The sequence below is a fragment of the Anolis sagrei genome, chromosome 8 (assembly GCF_037176765.1).
Source record: "Anolis sagrei isolate rAnoSag1 chromosome 8, rAnoSag1.mat, whole genome shotgun sequence".
NCBI lineage: Eukaryota > Metazoa > Chordata > Lepidosauria > Squamata > Dactyloidae > Anolis > Anolis sagrei.
Window position 1 is genome coordinate 7,478,315 of NC_090028.1, and position 23,784 is coordinate 7,502,098.

Consider the following 23,784-nt stretch of genomic DNA (forward strand, 5'->3'; position numbering starts at 1 on the left):
AAATAAACTATATATACATATACACATACATACAGACAGAGAGACAGACACACACACATATATATACACAAGCACACCAGAACACCAGAAGCATTCCAAGTGGCCAGATACTGGTCAAAGGACATCTAATCAACTACCAAACTCACAAATGTTGTATTCTGTATTTTGTATTTTTGTAGTTTTTTTCTGTTTGTTTGCTTTGTTCTGTTAGAAATGTAATATAATTGACTGGCTGCTGATGACTCAATAAATAAAATACACAAATATAAACATACATATACATAAGCACACATACATGCACACATACACATAGACATACATGCACACATATATGCACAAGCACACACATATACACACACATGCACACACACATATACATCCATCTGTCTATATATGTGTATATATGTGTGTTTGCATATATAGATAGATATATATGTTGTGTGTGTCTGTATGTATGCATGTGTGCATGTGTATATGTATATATATGCATATATAGTTTATTTATATAGTTTATTTTGGGGGGGGGGGGTTAAGTCCGTTCTGCTGGGTGTTTGTGTGTTTTTAGGGGTGATGGACACTCAATGGCCTGATAAGTGTATTGTGTCCAAATTTGGTGTCAATTCGTCCAGTGGTCTTTGAGTTATGTTAGTCCCACAAATGAACATTACATTTTTATCTGTATATACACACATACACACACAAAACATATATACAGACTGGGCCACAGCAACGCATGGCAGGGGACGGCTATTAATGCTTATATTTAAAGAGGTGCGAAATAACTCACACTCTACACGTTCACAGTCCATTTAATTGGCATAGATTTACTTCCTTCTGGTTTCTGTGAGCATGCTTCTAGTCCCCTGGACAAGAAATGAGACCTACCTAAACGATGCAGTGGAACAATCAAAGTCTATGTGAAGCATAGATTCCTATAGCTGGAAGATATCACAAGTGCCATCCAGTCCAACCCCTTGAAACACAGGAACACACAATAAAAGCACATCTGACAGGTGGTACCCTACTGAATCTCACATTTATTTATTTATTTATTTCCTATATTTATACCCCGCCCTTCTTCCCCCGAAGGGGGACTCAGGGCAGCCTAGCAAAAGCATCATACGATGCTAGCATCATAAAAACAACCACAGTACAATCAAAATATTAAAAATTAAAACAACAGTTAAAACAATTAATTAAGACACATCCATTAAAATCAGAATCCAAAAACCAGTCTGGGTCAATTCATTGCCATAAGTTGTGTGATCTTCTTCCACTTGCTGCTCACTGATCAAAAGTTTGGTCCCATAACCAGGTCTTGATTTTCCTTCTAAAACAGTGGTTCTCAACCTGTGGGTCCCCAGATGTTTTAGCCTTCAACTCCCAGAAATTTTAACACCTGGTAAACTGGCTGGGATTTCTGGAAGTTGTAGGCCAAAACACCTGAGGACCCACAGATTGAGAATCACTGTTCTAAAAGACAAGAGGGAGGTGGCCAAAATGATATCTGTAGGGAGGGTGTTCCATAGGCGGGGGGCTACTGCTGCCAAGGCCCTGTCTCTCATCCCCATCAACCGCGTTTGCAATAGTGGTGGGATCGAGAGCAGGGCCTCTCCTGAAGATCTTAAACTTCGTGATGGTTCGTGGCAGGAGATATGTTCGGACGGGTAGTCTGGGCCAGAACCATTGAGGGCTTTAAAGGTTAAAACCAGCACTTTGAATTGTGCTCGGAAGCTGATCGGCAGCCAGTGGAGTTGGCATAACAAAGGAGTTGTATGTTCCCTGTATGTTGTTCCGGTGAGCAACCTGGCTGCCAATTGTTGGACTAGTTGAAGCTTCTGGGCAGTCTTCAAAGGCAGCCCCACGTAGAATGCGTTGCAGTAGTCTATTTGGGATGTAACAAGAGCATGGACCACTGTGGCCAAGTCAGACTTCTCAAGGAATGGGTGCAGCTGGCACACAAGTTTTAATTGTGCAAAAGCTCACCCGGAGACCTCCGAGACCTGGCGTTCCAAGCTCAGTGGTGAGTCCAGGATCACTCCCAGACTGCGAATCTGTGTCTTCAGGGGGAGTGTAATCCCATCCAACACAGGCTGTGACCCTATGCCCTGTTCAGCCTTTCGACTGACCAGGAGTACCTCTGTCTTGGCAGAATTGATACATTCAGAGGAGCGTTTCTATCTTCCTGTAGAGGAGAATCTCCATGTGACTGCAACTGCTTCATATTAAGAAGGGAAGCTCCATCCCAAAGTTCTGATAATGGTCTTTGACACGTGGGGTGCTCTGGAAACAGATCTCTTCACAACATCCTGAAACACCAAATGCCAGATGTTCCATTCCAGGACTTGTTGGTACAACCACTCATGGAGTGATGCCTCTTATTTCACTGGGGAGGTCCCATTGTGTATATATTCCCTCCATTTGCCCTTATCACTGCAAGTTATAGGAATTTTAGGGAGATACTGTATTCATTAACAGTTAAAATGCCCTTTTAGAGAATTTTCAACCTAAATTTCCAAGAATGGGGGGCATGTCTGAGGCCGCAGTATTTGAATCAAAAGACTACTTTGAATATCTGCCTTCATTTTCATTCTTACTTTTAGAGTTCCTCTAGTGAGTTTGCATGATATGTCTTGCAATTTTTCATTTCTTGCTAATGATGAAAAAAGCTAGATGTGGACAGTCTTTCTTTTCTGTGGAATATCTACTGGACAAACTGTTCTACTCTTAAGTTTCCTTTTTTATAAAAACTACAGAGCTAAGACTCTTCTGTTATCCTTATGTATACTCAAGTATAGGCCGAGTTTTTTAGCCCTTTTTTAGGCTGAAAAAAAAACAACCCCTTGGCTTAATCTCTAGTCAAATTTATTTATTCTGTTGTTATTATTATTATTACATTTCTTATTTTACTCTATTGATGTTATTACATTTTGAATATTTTGCTCTATTATTTTATTACATTTATTATGTTACTCTGTTATTACATTTATTTACTTTTCTCTGTTCGTTGTTATTGCATTTTTATTTTACTCTTTATTATTATTACATTTATTATTCCCTATGATTATTGTTATTACATTTATTATTTTACTTTACGATTATTACATTTATTATTTTGCTTTATTGTTATTACATTTATTATTTTATAGGCCTGGTCAATCCATGGTTCTAAATGGTTCTAAAGTACTTACAAAACTAAAGTTCTGGTGGTGAAAATTTCAGAACTCTAACAAAACTTTCAAAATTTAATTATTATTTCATTATTGGTGATTTTAATGACAGAGCCATTTAGGAACTGCCATTTATTATGAAATTTTGAGAGTTTTGTTAGAGTTCTGAAATTTTCACCAACAGAACTTTAGTTTTGTAAGTACTTTAGAACCATTTAGAACCATGGATTGCCCAAGCCTATTATTTTACTCTTTTATAATTATTATTGCATTTACATATTTTACTCTATTGTTTTAATGCATATATTACTTTACTCTATTACTGTTATTACATTTCTATTATTTTACTCTATTATTATTACATTTATTATTTTACTCTATTATTGTTATTACATTTTGGATATTTTGCTCTATTATTATTTTATTACATTTATTATGTTACTCTATTTATTATTACATATTACTTTTCTCTACTTGTTGTTATTGCATTTTTATTTTACTCTTTATTATTATTACATTTATTATTCCCTATGATTATTTTTATTACATTTATTATTTTACTCTATGATTATTACATTTATTATTTTGCTTTATTGTTATTACATTTATTATTTTACTCTATTATAATTATTATTACATTTACATAATTTTACTCTATTGCTTTAATACATACATTGCCTTACTCTATTATTACTGTTACTACATTGCTATTATTTTACTTTATTATTGCATTTATTATTTTACTCTTTGTTATTATTGGAAGACTACATAAGCACATTTACATTGAAGAAGGTTATAATAATGGTCAAATCAGAGTTGGACTGTCTTATCTTAAATTACTGTTTTATGTAAATACTAGCCGCCCCCTGCCACGCGTTGCTGTGGCCCAGTCTGTGTATATGTGCTTTGTGTGTGTATATTTTTGTGTATATATGTGGTTTTGCGCATGTGTTGTAATGTATTTTTTGTTTTTTGGCTTTTTAAGTCTCTTCTGCTGTGTTTTTCAGTGTTTTCTTGAGTGAAGGTCACTTGCTGGCCTGATATGTGTATTGTGACCAAATTTGGTGTCAATTCGTCCAGTGGTTTTTGAGTTATGTTACAAACGAACATTACATTTCTATTTATATAGATTGGGGGAAAAAAACATTGAAGCTACCAATGCTTCAATTAATATAATTTTATTTATTTATTATTTATTTATTTACAGTATTTATATACCGCTTTGGTATCTATTTTTATTTTGTAATTTACCAGTAGCTGCTTCATTTCCCAACCTCAGCTTATACTCAAGTCAATACGTTTCCCCAGTGTTTTTTTATATTTGGGTCGGCTTATACTCAAGTATATACAGTTGCACTCAAAACCAGCAACTTCCTTATGAAATTATGTCGAATAGAAAAGTATTGCTCTTAAAATATTTAATTAGTTACTGAAGTATCATTAGACTTCCTAATAGTATTCTATAGTCATTCATAAAATATATTATACCATCTGTAAAAATAATTTAAATAAAGTATGGATTCTATGTTGTATCTGAGACAGCTAATGGCAAATGTTGTCAAAATGAAATCAGATGTTTGTAACTTAATACTTAAGAAAAATGATGAGTTCATGTTTTTGACTTTGAGTATTCTCGGTGCTGCTCAGCTTTAAGACATAAACTGATGTTAAAATAAATGACTGCCTGCATAATTTATGTAATGTCTTGCTCCCTGATCCTGTTTGTATTGATTTTTCTAAAAGGCTTTTGTGGCCACAGGAACCAATCTGTCTCTCCAGTTTTTTCCGGCCAGCTGGCAAGGGGAACAGCGGCAGACACCAACTCGAGAGTACGTTGACTTTGAAAGAGAGGGAGGCAAGGTAAGGACAAAAATATAGATTGTGGCTCTATAGGTGTATTTCCCAGGGGGATTTAAAATATGAGGTTCTCTTATGAAATAAATTCGGTGGGGGTGTTTCAGCTGAATGTGAGATCATGTACTGAAACCGAATCACAGGAGATTCAGGTCACATAAAATACTTTTTTATGCAGTGCACAATTCAAAACACATAGCTTAGGATTTGGTGTGAAATAAATTCATGGAAGTTGGTGCCATAAATGACTACTAGTCAGGGTAGCTAAGTATCACCTCCATCATCATCATCATCATTATTATTATTATTAGGGACAATATATCTCTGTAAGCCAGTCGCTGGAGTACTGGAAAGCGGTGATAGAGTTTCATTCTTGTCTGTTGAGCAGAATTTTGAACTAAATAGATTCTTGGTCACATCTAGCATGCCTCATCTGATACCTGTTGGTATTCTTTTAAAAATTTATTATGTCTATAATTTATATTAAAATTCCACACTATATATAAATATATAGAGTAGGGGTCCTCAAACTTTTTAAACAGAGGGCCACGTTACAGTCCGTCAAAGTGTTGAAGGGCCAGATTATAATTTGGAAAAAAAATGAATGAATTCCTATGTACACTGCATATATCTTATTTGTAGTCCAAGAACTGATTAAAAACAATACAATAATTCAAATGAAGAACAAGTTTAACAAATATAAATTTATTAGTATTTCAATGGGAAGTGTGGGCTTGCTTTTGGCTGATGAGATAGGATTGTTGTTGTGTGCTGTCAAGTCGTTACAGACATAGGTTGACCCTAGGCAAGGGCCAGGTAAATGACCTTGGAGGGCTGCATTTGGCTGCCGGGCCTTAGTTTGAAGACCCCTGATATAGAGTCAGGCATGTAGTGGGGGGGAGGGGGGGCTTGAGGGGCTAAAGCCCCCCCCCCCCCCAAATTCTCATGTTAGTCTGCGAGAAGGCCTTACTGGTACATTATTTAAACTGTTATGTTTATTCATATCATGATCTGATCACCATGCTCAATATATTCCATATGCATGAGGGTATTGGGGTAACGATACAAAAGGTTTGCTAGGGTAGACCCTCTTTCACTCAGACTGCCCCCCCCCCCCGAATCAAACTCAGCTCCCCCCGAAACAAAATCCTGGCTACGGGCCTGTATAGAGTAATGTCAGTTTTACATAGCACAAATGTTTTGACATGGATCTGCAATATATTGGAGATAATCTTAAGGAGGGAGAAGGCCTCCATCCTTGGAATGAGTAGATACGCCCACAAAAAGATGCCACAAAGTGTTTTACTATTGATATTTGGATTCTCACTACAAAGAGGCATCTTTGTATTGTAATATTTCGTGCTGCTTGTTAAGAAGTTGTTTCTATTTTTTCTATAAAGAGATGTTGATGGAAAAAAGGATACATTTTGATTTTAATTCTATTTATGTAGTGATGTCTAGTACACGTGCAGTTGTGAGTCAGTTGAGTCAAATTACAAAATGTGGGATACCAACAGGGTTTTTATATGCTATTTATTTATTTATTTAAAATATTTATATTCCACCCTTCTCACCCCGAAGGGGACTCAGGGCAGAGCACAGCATATACACGGCAAACATTCAATGCCGGGACACAGATTCACATACAATACATAAACATTAAAAAACATATTTTGTCATAAACATTAAAAAACAATTTTGTCAGTTATTCAGAGAAGTTCTCAACATATAGTTCTGATTTTATTGGGGAAGGAGTTCCACAGCCGAGGCTCTTCCACTGAGAAGGCTCTGTCACTTGTCATCACCAGTAGCGCTTGCGAGGGTGGTGGGACCAAGAGCAGGGCCTCCCCAAACTATCTTAATCTCCGTGGTGGTTCATAGAAGGAGATATGTTCGAATAGGTAAGCTGCGCCAGAACTGTTTAGGGCTTTATAGACTTTGAATTGTGCTTGGTAGCAGACTGGCAGCCAATTGAGCTGATGTAACAAGGGGGTGCTATGCTCCATGAATGCTGCTCCAGTGAGCAATCTGACTGTTGCCAGATGGACTATTTGAAGCTTCTGAACAGTCTTCAAAGGCAACCTCATGTAGCACGCATTGCGGTAATCTATACGGGATGTAACAAGAGCTTGGACCACCGTGGCCAATGTAGTATCACTTTTTTCAGGTTTAATGATTACTGTATATACTCAAGTATAAGCCTAGTTTTTCAGCCCCTTTTTAGGTTGAAAAAATCCCATTCGGCTTATACTCAAGATTATTTATTTATTTATTTATTTATTATTATTATTATTATTATTTTACTCTATTACTATTACAGTCATTATTTTACTTTATTATTGTTATCATTACATTTATTATTTCACTCTATTATTACTGTTATTATTACATTTTTATTATTTTACTCTATTATTACTGAAAGGATGTGCAAACATATTTACACTGAAAAAGGTTGGTATCATGGTTTAATCAGAGTTGGACAGTCTTATCTTAAATTACAGTTTTATGTAAATATTCAAAAACATTTAACCTACTGATGCCTCAGTGTCATTGTACTGGAATCTATTTTTATTTTGGAATTTACCAGTAGCTGCTGCATTTCCCACCTTCGGCTTATATTCGAGTCAATACGTTTTCCCAGGTTTTTTGGTAAAATTAGGTGCCTCAGCTTATATTCAGGTCGGCTTATAGAATCATAGAATCAAAGAGTTGGAAGAGACCTCATGGGCCATTCAGTCCAACCCCATTCTGCCAAGAAGCAGGAAAACTGCATTCAAAGCACCCCTGACAGATGGCCATCCAGCCTCTGTTTAAAAGCTTCCAAAGAAGGAGCCTCCACCAGACTCCGGGGCAGAGAGTCCCACTGCTGAACGGCTCTCACACTCAGGAAGTTCTTCCTCATGTTCAGAGGGAATCTCCTCTCTTGTAGTTCGAAGCCATTGTTCCGCGTCCTAGTCTCCAAGGAAGCAGAAGCAGTATATACGTTATTTCTTGAATGGGAGAGTTATTGTCAATAAAAATACTGAAATAGAACAGTGATTCTTATTGCATGTGAAACATATCAATAAATATGTACTTTAAAAGGATGAATACTAGTGAACATGCTGATTTTGCCAAAATAGAGGTACAGTTGTTCTATCTCCGTACTGGACAAAGATTCAGCAATTCCTTGTTTATGCTTGAGGAAATAGTAGCTGAATTTCTCCACAAAAGATTTGGTAGCATTTAGGAATGTCAAAAGTTCTACACATGGAAATCATACACGTTGCAGTATGGAACTGATTTAAGATAGGAAATATATGACATTTTTGCAGAGTTGTGGATATAATATTTCATGGTGTTCGGGAGCTAGACAAATTAATGGATTTTTAAGGCCAATATATGGCAACGCTTAGCCTCTTAATCCATTAGTTTATGTACTTGCACAACTCTCTTTACAAATCCATGTTAGCCTGTATATTTTATGTGTTTCGATCGCTTTTCTTTTTGAGGCTGAATACTGGAATATTAGTGCTGTCCTCAGTGAACCTCCCCATTTTTTTCAGTGTAGAAGGAATTTCAGTCTGCTATTTCTAGTAGTCAAAATGTCATCTCTTGAGTGACATTATTCCAGAACTGTGCAGAACATTGGCTGTTCCTGTGTGGTTTGTTGTCCAGATGTGTGGCAGGATGCCAGTTGGCAACCATGGTGGTCTTGCCATGAATAAATGCTTAAGCAAAAACATTGCAATTCATCTGTAGACTTTTATTTATTCATTCTTCTTCCCCACCTCACTGGGTTACGCTATTCCTTCTATTTATAGATTAGAGGAAGTCCTTTTAACGGGTTTTAATTACAATGCTGGTGTTTATAGCATTTTTGGAAGCTAAGAAATGAAGCACATCTCCCAGTGAGTTTCTCTATTAAAAACATTTGCTGCGATGACTGTTCCATCTTTCTGCTGTTCTTTTTTCATGTCTTCTGTATTCACACACACACAAGTGTGCAGTTGTAAGAATGTATGTGTGTGTCCATCCATTATACCCCTGAGACTGTGAAACATGCTCACCTAAATCCCAACAGTGAATACTAAACACTCCTTTGAGATATGCATATTAAGTAATCTTTTTCAATGGGTTAATTAATTTTGGTCTGTAGATCAAGCACGGGAAAACTTTCTAGCTAGGAGGCTGCATGCTAGCACTCCCTGATAGGACTGGCTGCTCAGTGGTGGAAGGAAGGAAGAAAGGGAAGGAAAGGGAGAAGGAATGGACGAAAGGGAGGAAGCGAGGGGTGGAAGGAGAAAGAGGGAGAGAGGGAATGATGGAGGCAGAAAGATGGAGAGAGGGAGGAAAGACATAAGGGAAGGAAGGAAGGGAAAGATAAAGGAAAGAGACAAAAAGGAAGGAAGAAAAAAGATGGAGAGAGGGAGGAAAGATGGAAGGAAGGACGAAAAGGTGGAAGGGAAGGATGGAAGGAGAAAGAGGGAAGGAAGGAAAGACAAAAGGGAGGGAATGACAAAAGGGTAGAAGGGAAGAAAGAAGGAAGGGTGAAAGGGAATGAAGGGAGGAAAGGAAGGAGGGACAAAAGGGTGTAAGGAAAAAAATGGATGAAAGGAGGAAGAAAAGAGAGATGGAAGGAAGGATAGGATGGTGAGAGAGAGGAGGGCCTGAGAAAAGAGCCCAGAGGAAAGAGACAAAAGGAAAGGAAGGAAAAAGATGAAGAGGGGAGGGGGAGATGGAAGGAATGACGAAAGGGTGGGAGGGAGGGAGGGAGGGAGGGAGGGAGGGAGGGAAGGAAGGAAGGGAGGGAGGGAGGGAGGGAAGGACAAAAGGGTGGAAGGGAAGATAGAAGGAAGGGTGGGAGGGAAGAAAGGAAGGACAAAGGGGTGGAAGGAAAAAAGGGATGAAAGGAGGAAGAAAGGAGAGATGGAAGGATAGGATGGTGAGAGAGAGGAGGGCCTGAGAAAAGAGCCCAAAGGAAAGGAAGGAGAAAGATGGAGAGAGGGAGGAAAGTTGGAAGGAAGGACGAAAGGGTGGAAGGGAAGGATGGAAGAAGAAAGAGGGAGGGAAGGACAAAAGGGTGTAAGGGAAGATAGAAGGAAGGGTGAAAAGGAATGAAGGGAGGGAGGGAAGGAAGGAAGGAAGGACAAAAGGGTGTAAGGAAAAAGGGATGAAAGGAGGAAGAAAAGAGAGATGGAAGGAAGGATAGGATTGGTGAGACAGGAGGGTCTGGAAAAAGAGCCCAAGGACCTGGGTTTTGTTTTTGGTTTTTGATTTTTTTTATTGTATTTATTTTTGTTTATTGCTTTTTGTTTTATTGATGTGTTGTTGGTCTTGGCCTCATGTAAGCTGCTCCCTTGGGGAGATGGTGGCGGGGTATAAATAAAGTATTATTATTATTATTATTATTATTATTATTTATTTGCCCATACCTGCTGTAGACACTGTATCACTTTCAGTCACTAAGTTGCTAGAGTTTATAACCAGAATAAAGGAATTGCAATCAGGTCTGAGATCTTCATTTCTGTGTATTAATTACACAGGTTAGTTAGGGGAACAGAAAGGGTTCTGCTAGCTCTGTGATTCCCAACCTTTTTTGACTAGGGACCACTCTCCAGCATTAGTACCAAAAGAGTTACAAATCAGTTTTTGGTCAACTTTAGATTTAATTTGGGGTGCTGACTTAGAAATTTGCATTCGATAGACCACATCAGCTCTAGTTTCTGATACAGAACATATGCCATGGTCAGCAACAGGGAAAAAGTGGCAGGCGGCGTGAAAGGAGCAGAAATAAAATAGATAAAATAAAGAGGAAGGAGCCTCGTGGACCAGATTTTCGTCCCCATGGCCCACTGGTAGTCCGCAACCCACAGGTTAAAAACCACTCTGCTCGCTCATGGAAGGGTATAGAAATGAACCAAAAGAAGAAGTAAATGAACACTGGTGTAGAGGAAGAGAAGAACAACAAAAATCAAAAAGAAAAGAGTAGAGAAAAAGGAAAGAAGTGGAGGAGTTTCTGCCTCTTGTAGCATCGCATATTTGTATATCATGCTGAAGTCCTTGAGTTGCTTTTGTTCTCACTGTAACAACAACACAACTTCTGTTCGAGCTTCTCTATACACCCTTTTTTTTAATAATAACTTAAAATTATGAAATCTGTGATTATAAAACTGTTAGCTGCATTTTGCTCTTCGTAACCAATGCTCACTCGTCCTTATTTCCAAAACAAAGCAGTAACTTGCCATCAGGATATTGGCCAATTATTCAGAATCATAGAATCAAAGAGTTGGAAGAGACCTCATGGGCCATCCAGTCCAACCCCATTCTGCCAAGAAGCAGGAATATTGCATTCAAATCACCCCTGAGAGATGGCCATCCAGCCTCTGTTTAAAAGCTGCCAAAGAAAGAGCCTCCACCACACTCCGGGGCAGAGAGTTCCACTGCTGAACGGCTCTCACAGTCAGGAAGTTCTTCCTCATGTTCAGATGGAATCCCCTTTCTTGTAGTTTGAAGCCATTGTTTCGCATCCTAGTCTCCAGGGAAGCAGAAAACAAGCTTGCTCCCTCCTCTCTGTGGCTTCCTCTCACATATTTATACATGGCTATCATATCTCCTCTCAGCCTTCTCTTCTTCAGGCTAAACATGCCCAGCTCCTTAAGCCGCTCCTCATAGGGCTTGTTCTCCAGACCCTTGATCATTTGAGTCGCCCTCCTCTGGGCACGTTCTAGCTTGTCAATATCTCTCTTGAATTGTGGTGCCCAGAATTGGACGCAATATTCCAGGTGTGGTCTAACCAAAGCAGAATAGAGCATGGGGAGCATGACTTCCCTAGATCTAGACACTATGCTCCTATTGATGCAGGCCAAAATCCCATTGGCTTTTTTTGCCCCCACATCACATTGTTGGCTCATGTTTAACTTGTTGTCCACGAGGACTCCAAGATCGTTTTCACACGTACTGCTCTCGAGCCAGGCATTGTCCCCCATTCTGTATCTTTGCATTTCGTTTTTTCTGCCTAAGTGGAGTGTCTTGCATTTGTCACTGTTGAACTTCATTTTGTTAGTTTTGGCCCATCATCTCTCTAGTCTGTCAAGATCGTTTTGAATCCTGCTCCTGTCCTCTGGAGTATTGGCTATCCCTCCTAATTTGGTGTCGTCTGCAAACTTGATGATCCTGCCTTCTAGCCCTTCATAAGTCATTAATAAAGATGTTGAACAGGACCGGGCTCCACTTGTCACTTCTTTCCAGGAAGAAGTAAATGGGTTCGTCCATTTACAGATCCACCTCACTATAGTTTTGCCTAGCCCACATTGGACTAGTTTCCTTGCCAGAAGGTCATGGGGGACCTTGTCGAAGGCCTTACTGAAATCCAGAATGACATATTCCTTGGCCATACAACATGTAGCAGAAACCGATGGTCAAGATGAGCATCGCCAAATACAGCTCTAGGTGGCAAAGATATAATCTGGAGCCCCAAAGAACGAAAAGTGGTGGTAACAGATGACAGTATTAACTTGACCCAGTGTCCCAGAGGTGCAGAACTTCTTGTTTGAATAAACCTCCAAGTTTTGGCACAGGCCTGGTTTTTCTATCCCATATTTTATAGAAGATCAAAGTGTTCTTTGTCTTAGATCTGTCAATCTTCCTCTAGTGAGATATTTGAATTCATTGTTTTGGTCACCTGGGCTCTCGAATTTGTAAGCACCGGTTTTATCCAGTAGTTAAATCAACACCAGAATTTCTCTTGCAAGGTCTCTTAAGTATTGGGTTATCAGTATGTTATTGTAAGGGAATAGATTGTAGGCTTTTCGTGTTTATTTTTTTTCTTAAGTTTACACATTTAGGTATGCTTTGTTTAGTCTAGGCACATTTAATATTATTATTTATGTATGTATTTATTTTGGCTCCCCTCCCTAAATGTGACATGTTAAACTGCTCAGGAAACTTGCACATTCTAAAAAGTATTACGATAGTGGAGGTATCGGATATTTAAAGTTTAGACAGGGCCTTATTAGTTTTCCCGTGCACAATGGCATACTGTTTGAAATATTATATAGTCAGTTACTTATTTAGGAAACATTGAAAATAAAACAGCTAGTCATCCAGGGAGCTTAATAAAAAAAGGATTTGAGGACTATGTATATTGTTGTTCTGAGTTCAGAAAAATAGTTAGATGGCAATACATTTGTTTGAAATAGCTTTCCATATCTGTCTTGAAATGTACACCTAGCTCCAGCAGAGAAGAGCTCTTTGCCCCACCCCAGCCATTCCACAGATATATAAACCCATTGTCCTAATTCCAACAGACCTCACTACCTCTGAGGATGCTTGCCATAGATGCAGGCGAAACGTCAGGAGAGAATGCCTCTAGAACATGGCCCTATAACCCGAAAAAACCCACAAGAGCCCAGGGGACAATATCCTTTGCTCCATCATTTCACAAGCAGAATCACTTGGGTTTCTGTTTAAAGCAGTGGTTCTCAACCTTCCTAATGCCATGACCCCTTAATACAGTTCCTTATGTTGTGATGACCCCCCAACCATAACATTATTTTCATTGCTACTTCACAACTATAATTTTGCTCCTGTTATGAATCATCTTGTAAATATCCAATATGCAGGATGTATTTTCTTTCATTTGGCACAAATACTCAATACGCCCAAATTTGAATACTGGTGGGATTGAGGGGAGGATTGATTTTGTAATTTGGGAGTTGTAGTTGCTGGGATTTATAGTTCACCTACAATCAAAGAACATTCTGAACTCCACCAGTGATGGAATTGAACCAAACATTGGACACAGAGCTCCCATGACCAAAAGAAAATACTAGAAGTATTTGGTGGGCATTGACCTTGGGTTTTGGAGTTGTAGTTTACCCACATCCAGAGAACACCCATGCATCTGGACCAAGCTTGGCATGTGGAACTCTCTGCCCCGGAGTGTGGTGGAGGCTCCTTCTTTGGAAGCTTTTAAGCAGAGGCTGGATTATTATTTTGTTTATTGTTTGATTTGCTTAGTTATTGTGGTGTTATGTTATTTTGCTTATTGTTTGATTTGCTTTGTTATTGTGATGTTACGTTTTCTATTGTATTGTGTTTTGAGGCTTCGGCCTGTGTAAGCCGCATCGAGTCCTTCGGGAGATGCTAGCGGGGTACAAATAAAGTTAATAATAATAATAATAATAATCTGTCAGGGGTGATTTGAATGCAATATTCCTGCTTCTTGGCAGAATGGGGTTGGACTGGATGGCCCATGAGGTCTCTTCCAACTCTTTGATTCTATGATTCTATGAATACTCAATATGCCCAAATGTGGACACTGGTGCGGTTTGGGGAAGATAGAACTCTTGACATTTGGAAGTTGTAGTGGCAGGGATTTATAGTTCACCTAAAATCAAAGAGCATTCTGAACTCCACCAATGATAGAATTGGGCAAAACTTCCCACACGGAACCCCCACGACCAACAGAAAATACTGTGTTTTCTAATTGTCTTTGGCGACCCCTCACGACCCTCCCAGGGGTTCCGACCCCCAGGTTGAGAAACACTGATTTAAAGACTTCTGTGGCAAACAGTTAGTGGCCTGAATCCAATTCATAGCCTCAAAGCAGACTTGTCCATCAGAGCAGTGGTATTCAACTTTCCTAATGCCGTGATCCCTTAATACAGTTCTTCCTGTTGTGTTGATCCCAACCATAACATTATTTCCATTGCTACTTCATAACTGGAATTTTGTTACTGTTATGAATTGTAATGTAAATATCCAATATGCAGGATGTATTTTCTAGGCTTGGGTGGTTTCGTTCGTTAATTTCGTAATTCGTTATTAATTCATATTTAAATTAGCTTATGATCCAATATTGAGCCATGCAGGAATAGTGTGAGGAGTACATTAGATTCGAAACAAATTTTTCAATTTATTTCGTAATTATTTTGTAATTATTTCATAATTATTTTGGCATGTCTGGTGCAAGTTTTATAGCTGTTGTTTGTTTTATCACACCAACAGTCAACAACAGAGGGAGAGGGAATCTTCAGAAGTTCCCCCTGTCCCATTTGGAGGTTTTTTTTAGCATATTGCGCAATCGCGTCCGCCATTAACGAATCAATTCGTAATTATACGAAATTTCGTATATTTCGAAATTTTTAAAAGGAAAATTTCGGAATTATTTTTTAAAAAAACACAAGGGCCCCCTAAAAACGAAACAAGTTTAGAACCAAATTTTTCCGTGGTTACCCAAGCCTAGTATTTTCATATACTGGATGAAATTTGGCATAAATAATGATACGCCCAAATCTGAATACTGGTGGAGTTGGGAGGGATTGATTTTGTCATTTGGGAGTTGTAGTTGCTGGGATTTATAGTTCACCTACAATCAAAGAACATTCTGAACTCCACCAACGATGGAATTGAACCAAACTTGGCACACAGGACTCCCATGACCAACAGAAAATACTGGGAAGGTTTGGTGGGCATTGACCTTGAGTTTTGGAGTTGTCGTTCACTACATCCAGACAGCACTGTGGACTCAAACTACAGGGTGAGGCAGCATAACTTCCTTTTTTAAAATGCGCGCCATTCAGTCGTTTGAAGACATAGCAGAGCACTAGTGGTGTCGTTCGAGAGACGGGAGTATAAAGTTTTGACCTGACACAGTTCAGTCACCATCATGCGTTGGAACAGTGAGGAGCGTGCTTTTGCCATTGAGGCCTACTTTTCCAGCGGATTTGGAGTGGCCAGCCCACTCTCCAGTTTTGGCCCCTTGTGATGTTTTTCTACGGGGTTTTTTGAAATCTCGTGTTTATGTGAACCGTCCAAGGACCCTACAAGATTTGAAGACCAACATCCAGGAATAAATTGCCAACATAACGCCTGCTATGCTGGCAAGAGTCATGACAAACGCCAGAAATTGGTTTACTCAGTGTATGGAGAATGGGGGACATCACCAACCTAATTTGATCTTCAAAACTATGTAAAACAAAACTTTCGGTATGCGCCTACATTATAAAAAAATTCTGATTCATACAATGGGTTTTATTAAGTTTTGAAAAAAGGAAGTTATTCTGCCTCACCCTGTATGATGGATCTGGACCAAACTTGGCAGGAATTCTCAATATGCACAAATTTGAGGAGTTCACCTACAACCAGAGCATTCTGAACTGCACCAATGATGGAATTGAACCAAACATGGCATACAGGACTTCCATGACCAACAGAACACACTGGAATGGTTTGGTGGGCATTGACCTTGAGTTTGGGAGTTGTAGTTCACCTACATCCAGAAAGCACTGTGGACTCAAGCAATGACGGATCTGGACCAAACTTAGCACGAATATTCCATATGCGCAAATATGAACACAGGTGGAGTTTGGGGGGAAATAGACCTTGACATTTTTGAGTTGTAGTTGTTGGGATTTATAGTTCACCTACAATCAAAGAGCATTCTGAACCCCAAAAATGATAGAATTGTGTCAAACTTCCCACACAGAACCCCCATGACCAACACAAAATACTGTGTTTTCTGACGGTCTTTGATGACCCCTCTGACACCCCCCTCACGGACCCCCCACAGGGATTACGACCCCCAAGGTGAGAATTCCTACCTACCGTTCAGCCATTAATTCAGTGGGGCAACGCTGGTTGGGACTAGCAGTTAGATTTTAGCCGGACCTTCCAGACAGTTTGAGACCCAGAAGGTAATGTTATTTTTTGTTGTTATGAGAGCACAACAGTTTTTGAAAGTGCTGAGAAAGTGTTTCCTCTGAATTGATCAAAATAGACAGTCATTAGCATGTCTGGCTGTGTCAAACACTCCCGGACAACATTAGTCTGGGAAATAAAACCACTCTTTATTTTCTCTCTAATGAACTGCTCTGGACTGTTCTGTGCTCTGGATGATGTTTAGTAAGACGACGTAATTGGAAATGAGAGTGTAACCGTTTAGTGACTGGTATGATTCAGGGGCAGGTGGGATCGACGCTCAAGCATAATTGCTAGGCTTCCCAAGCAAACAGGCAGTTCGCTGTGTACTTATGAATAGGGAAAGCTGCATATGATACAACTTGGGCAGTGACTCACACCTGAGTATCTTCTGCAAGAATGCATGATAGGCATGTTTGCTGGGAAAATGATTGAAAATACATTCCAGTGTAGTGTTCTCGCCTTTCCATTTCCCCTTGGTGACTGTTGGTATGCTGACTCACTAACTGTTGGGTGTAGACCGGTGAACTGTATGCAGTCTCTTGAGTTAGAAATGATTCTGTTGTCCTAGAAAACAGAAAAACTTTTGTGTTGGTTTTGACATGTGGGGATGAAATATGATGCTGTCAGTATCTTTCTGTACACAGTATGGTGATGTAAACTTTTGGACTAAAGTGCTGAAGGCAGAAATCAAAAAAATAATTGAAAGTACAGAGTGTCCATAAAGTCTCATTACAATTTTATTTATTTATTTTATTTAAAACTTTTATATCTCGATTTTCTCTACCTCCGTAGAGGGACTCAGACCAGCTGACGGCAAAAATTCAATGCTAACAATAAAATCTAAAATATCATACATCAGTGTTTCTCAACCTTCCTAATGCCACGACCCCTTAATACAGTTGCTTATGTTGTGGTGACCCCCCCCCCCCCAAACATAACATTTTCGTTGCTACTTCATAACTGTATGTTTTGCTACTGTTATCAATTGTAATGTAAATATCTAGCGTATTTTCATTGACTGAACCAAATTTGGCACAAATACCCAATTCACCCGAGTTTAAATACTAGTGGGGTTGGGGGGGGGATTGATTTTGTCATTTGGGAGGTGTAATTGCTGGGATTTATAGTTCACCTACAATCAAAGAACATTCTGAACTCCACCAACAATGGAATTGAACCAAACTTAGCACTCAGAACTTCAATGACCAACAGAAAAAACTGTAAGGATTTGGTGGGCATTGACCTTGAGTTTGGAAGTTGTAGTTCACCTTCATCCAGAGAGCACTGTGGACTCAAAACAATGATGGATCAGGGCCAAACTTGGCATAAATACTCAATATGTCCAAATGTGAACACTGCCGGAGTTTGGGGAAAATAGACCTTGACATTTGGGAGTTGTAGTCGCTGGGATTTATAGTTCACCTATAATCAAAGAGCATTCTGAACCCACCAATAGAATTGGGCCAAAATTCCCACACAGAAACCCCATGACCGAAAGGCTGGGAAAGGCGGTATACAAATACAGTAAATAAAATAATTAAAATACTGTGTTTTCTCATGGTCTTTGGCGACCCCTCTGACACCCCCTCGTGACCCCTCCAGGGGTCCCCCAGGTTGAGAAACACAGTCATACATCAACATTAAAATCAACCAGTACATATAAGATAAATGACATAACAGCTGTTCGCCAAGACAAAATCATGTCAACTCAGTCTGTATATTCAGCTCATATATTGTGGTCAGTAACTTTGGTCAATTGCCGGTCTCAGACATCATTCCGCAAAAGTTTCGTTCCACAGCCAAGTTTTCACTACCTTCCTAAAGGTCAGGAGGGAGGGGGAAGATGTAATTTTATTCGGGAGGGAATTCCATAGCCGAGGAGCCACCACAGAAAAGGCCCTGTCTCTCGTTCTCACCAGACGGACCTGCAAAGGTGGCAGGGCTGAGAGCAGGGCCTCTCCAGATGATCTTAATACTCTTGATGGTTCATAGGGGAGAATACGTTCAGACAGGTAAACTCGGCCAGAACCGTATAGGGTTTTGTAGGTTAAAACCAGCACTTTGAATTGTGCTCGGAAGCTAATTGGCAGCCAGTGGAGCTGGCGCAACAGAGGAGTTGTATGCTGTCTGTACCCCACTCCGGTTAGTAGCCTGGCTGCCGAGCATTGGACTAATAGCAGCTTCCGGGCAGTCTTCAAAGGCAACCCCACGTAGAGAGCGTTGCAGTAATCTATACGGGATGTAACCAGAGTGTGGTAAATTATAAAGAGACTTTATGGACACCCTGTTTATTCCTTGAAAATGCTATGAAATGTTTAGTAGTTGCAGAATATGTGTTTAATGAGATTAAATAAGATAAATATGTATAGTAATTTGGAAAGTGATCCCAGATTGCTGGCTTGTCATAAATGTTGTCGGGTTTTCAACCAGCTGCTTGTTAAAATTCCGTGGAATCTGCTGGGTTTTCTAATGCTGGAAGCCCAGTGATCAAACTGCACCAAAGCATTTCATGTAAGAACTTTTGATAGGAGGCCATCTATACTCATTGATCAATCAGTGGTGATTCTAAAGTTTATACACTAATGATATCTAATCACTGGGTTGTTGTAGGTTTTCCGGGCTATATGGCCATGTTCTAGAGGCATTTTCTCCTGACGTTTCGCCTGCATCTATGGCAAGCATCCTCAGAGGTAGTGAGGTCTGTAGGAAGTAGGAAAATGGGTTTATATATCTGTGGAAAGACCAGGGTGGGACAAAGGACTTTTGTCTGCTGGAGCTAGGTGTGAATGTTTCAACTGACTACCTTGATTAGCATTTAATGTCTTGGAAGTGCCTGGGGGAATCTTTCTTTGAGAGGTGATTTGATGTGCCTGATTGTTTACTCTCTGTTGTTTTGCTGTTGTAATTTTTGAGTTTTTTTAATACTGGTAGCCAGATTTTGTTCATTTTCATGGTTTCTTACTTTCTGTTGAAATTGTCCACGATATCTAATCAGTTGGCTCCAAGATCTGCCTTCCACTTCCATTACGGAGGGGAGAAGAAGGAAATTCCATTAACAAAAGGTACCTCCATCTGATTTTGGAGTACCATATTTCCTGGCATACAAGGCGACTGGGGGTATAAGATGACCCCCAACTTTTCAACACAAAATACAGAGAGTTAGGGATACACTCGCTGTTTGAGATGACTCCGCTCCTCCCCGTGCCCTCCCCCCTCCCTCCTCCTCCCTCCCTCCTAAGGTAGTTGTACTTTTTTTCTTTTAATTATTATTATTTTAATTTTATACCCGGCGTACTAGACGACCCCAGACTTTTCCTAAGATTTTCCAGGCTCAAAAAGTCATCTAGTACACCGGAAAATACGGTACTCCTTTCTCCTCCATCACATCTAACTCCATTCAGCATGATTGCCTGACCTTTAATGTAGCATTTGCAAGAGGTGGCTTGCAGTGCAGAGGACCTGAAAAAGTCCCATCTCCACTAGTCCAGTGGCATGTTCTCGAACCTGGGTCCAACCTGTAACAGAAGAGAAGACTGAGAGGAGACGTGATAGGCATGCATAAATATGTGAGGGGAAGTCATAGGGAGGAGGGAGAAAGCTTGTTTTCTGCTGCCCTGGAGACTAGGATGCAGAACAATAGCTTCAGACTACAGCAAAGGAGATTCCATCTGAACATTAGGAAGACCTTCCTAACTGGGAGAGCTATTCAGCAGTGGAACTCTCTGCCCTGGAATGTGGTGGAGCTGCCTTCTTTGGAGGCTTTTAAACAAAGGCTGGATGACCATCTGTCAGGGGTGCTTTGCAATTTTCCTGTTTCTTGGCAGAATGGGGTTAGACTGGATGGCCAACAAGGTCTCTTCCAGCTCTATGATTCTATATAAACAAAGTTGTTGTGTGCCTTTGTTGTTGTGTGATTCTTGACTTACTCTGAGTCTATAGTGGGGGTTTTCTTTGTAAGATTTCTTGGAAGTGTATGAGTATGTGTATGAGTTTGAATTCCCTTCCTCTGAGGCTGAAAAAGTGAGCACTTGCCCAAGGTCACCCAGTATGTTTCCATGGTTGAGTGGGGATTTGAACCTTGGTCTCCAGAATTCAGCAGCCAAACTTCTACACCACACGGGCTCTAACATTTAAGAAATTTTATGGTTTATAATTTATGATTAAAAAACCACGTTGGGTGAAATGATTATTTATGTCATGTTTTGAAATGGCTTCAAAGAGCCAAATAGCTTTAGGCCTTACAGAGATGAATACTCTGAAATGAGTCAACTCTTTTAACAGGAACGGTGACTTTGAACCATAGCATTCCAAATTCAAATTGGAAAGTATATCCCATCTTAGGCCCTATACTGACAAAATCCTTTCTACCTGGAAGGAGATTTTGGAAAGGAATGGCCTTTTAGAGACCATAACCTTTTGGAAAACCAGGAATCTCCATAATCTTTGGAAGTGTGACACTTTTGAAGATTAATGGGCATTCACACTATATGGAATAAGCATAACCCTTTTGTAAAGTATGATCTTCCTGAGAAGACTGAAATATTCGTTTGAGTCAATCTTCTCCTTAGTGGTAAATATCCACTAGTATTCATGCAAGGCAAATTAGGATTTTCTGTTGTTAGACTGATATACCTGGTTATCTCTCTGAACTGTTAGGAACAAAGATATGCCAATGCACAAAATATATAGCAGATCTTCAGAAGTGTTCTTTCAGTTGTCCACAAAACATCTCCTTTCCCATAAAATATATTGCTTTTAAATCATGCTCTCAAGAGATCAAAATTAAGTAGTCTTCATTAAAAGTAACATAGTTAATTTACTTACAAACTTCATGTATTTAGCATACAGGTACATTTCTTATAGGTTGAGAGTTTAAACCAGGGGTCCTCAAACTAAGGCCCGGGGGCCAGATACGGCCCTCCAAGGTCATTTACCTAGCCCTCGCTCAGGGTCAGCCTAAGTCTGAAACAACTTGAAAGCACACAACAACAACAATCCTATCTCATCAACCAAAAGTTGGCCCACATTTCCCATTGAAATACTAATAAGTTTATTTATTATTAATTTATTAGTAATTTACAGTATTTATATTCCACCCTTCTCACCCCGCAGGGGACTCAGGGCGGATTATAATGTACATATACAAGGCAAACATTCAATGCCATAGACATATAACATATATAGACAGACATTCAGAGGCTATTTAACATTCCAACTTCTGGCCACCAGGGGAGCTGTCACTTCATCGTCCATTTGTGACATTGATGAAGTACTTCCTCATTCTTCGCATACTTGCTGGAGATTTTTATGGCCTCGTAAATCAGTTAAATTATATTTCTTAAAATTGTTATTCATTTTAATTATTGTATTGTTTTTAAGTGTTTTTTTGCACTACAAATAAGATATGTGCAGTGTGCCACGGAATTCATTCATGGTTTTTTCAAATTATAATCCGGCCCTCCAACAGTTTGAGGGACTGTGACCTGGCCCTCTGTTTAAAAAGTTTGTGGACCCCTGGTTTAAACAGTAGGTTCTCTAAAGCATTCTGATTTAGACTCTTCTCTGTTACATACAGTCTAACACTCTTTAGTCTAATACAGTGGTTCTCAACCTGGGGTCCCCAGATGTTTTTGGCCTTCAACTCCCAGAAATCCTAACAGTGCTAAACTGGCTGGGATTTCTGGGAATTGTAGGCCAAAAAACATCTGGGGACCCCAGGTTGAGAACCACTGGTCTAATACATTACTGAACATTGACTCAATACAGACTGACTTCTAAACTGCACTGATACAGACTCTAAACAGTATTGACTTCTAAAATGCAGCCTCAGCCTGAATAGTCCTAGATCTGGTCACATGGTCTGCAGCCCCTCCCACAACCTCAAACAACATAGAGTTAAGGGAAAGCTGCATATCACTATATACATACGATATAGTAAGCAATCACAATTAAATACATAACAAATAACTAGTATAGGAGGCTTGTAGAAGGTTGCTATTTCCAACAGGAGAAGGGGCATCTCTTTTTGTGCTCTTTTAAGCTATTAAGTAACATAGGAGTAAGGTAATAGTTAGGCTCACCTTACAAAAGATCTCCTTAATCTCTGTGTTTTCCACTGTAAACTACAAATAGGCCTAATATTGTGCATGTTTCTGCTTTCCTGTTAGATAGAAGAAAACTTATGCATAAAAGCATATGTATAGTAAAGAGAAAAAATGGTTTTCTAAGTACAGCCTTTAGTAATCACAAAAAACAGTCTGCTGACTGAAACATGGGTTTATTGCTTTCAATGTAATGGCATTTACAATGTATTCTCTAATTTAGGATGGAAAAAAACCATATTCTTTGTTTCATTTTGTATCTGATACTAATAAAACAAATTTGAAAAGTTACATTTAAACGTTAACTCTAAACAAACTTGTTGTGACTGGAGCTGTGCTAGCAAAACACTTTCTGCGGACTGGTTCTCATGGGACTTCCTGCCACCCCAACATGGCCAGGGCTATTACATTTGGCAGCACTTATTGCAAAGTGACATTTATTGACAAGGATATCTTTTCAGTTAACTTTATTTGATTGCTGGTTTACTTTCAAAAGATTAAACTGGCTTTGTGTGCAGCGTGACAGCTTTAAAGCAAAAATAAGCTTAGAAAAAAAGAGGAAACAATTTTATCTTTAAAATAAAAAGGAAATGTGGTAAAACGGCTTCAACACAAACTGGAGACAGTTTCTTCTAAAATATGCCCCTCTACTTCTCTCTCTGACAGAAAGGAAATTGCAGTAATATAATTTAAAATGATGTTTTCCGTGGGGGGGGGGGGGCAATCAAGGGGTTGCAGGTGTTGAATACATGTACTTGTGCTACTGGAAGGCATTTCAATTGTATGCAGATGACACTCAACTTTACTACTACTTTCCACCAAATTCCAAGGAAGCCCCCCGGTTCCTGGATCAGTGCCTGGCAGCCGTGATGGACTGGATGAGGGTTAAAAACTTAAGCATAATTCAGACAAGACAGAGGTCCTCCTAGTCAGTAATGAGGCTGATCGGGGTATTGGGTAGCACTGTGCCAGAG

The 23,784-nt window shown here is 39.5% G+C and overlaps 1 protein-coding gene across 2 annotated transcripts in view; it reads left to right on the top strand.

Annotated features, from left to right (window-relative positions):
* Positions 1 to 23,784, top strand: part of CBFB (core-binding factor subunit beta) — a 61,863-nt gene that overhangs the window by 15,028 nt on the left and 23,051 nt on the right. For both annotated transcript variants that reach the window (XM_067471010.1, XM_067471009.1), the window contains exon 3: positions 4,914 to 5,030. In XM_067471010.1, coding sequence (XP_067327111.1) covers positions 4,914 to 5,030 — 117 coding nt within the window. The remainder of the gene's footprint in view (positions 1 to 4,913; positions 5,031 to 23,784) is intronic.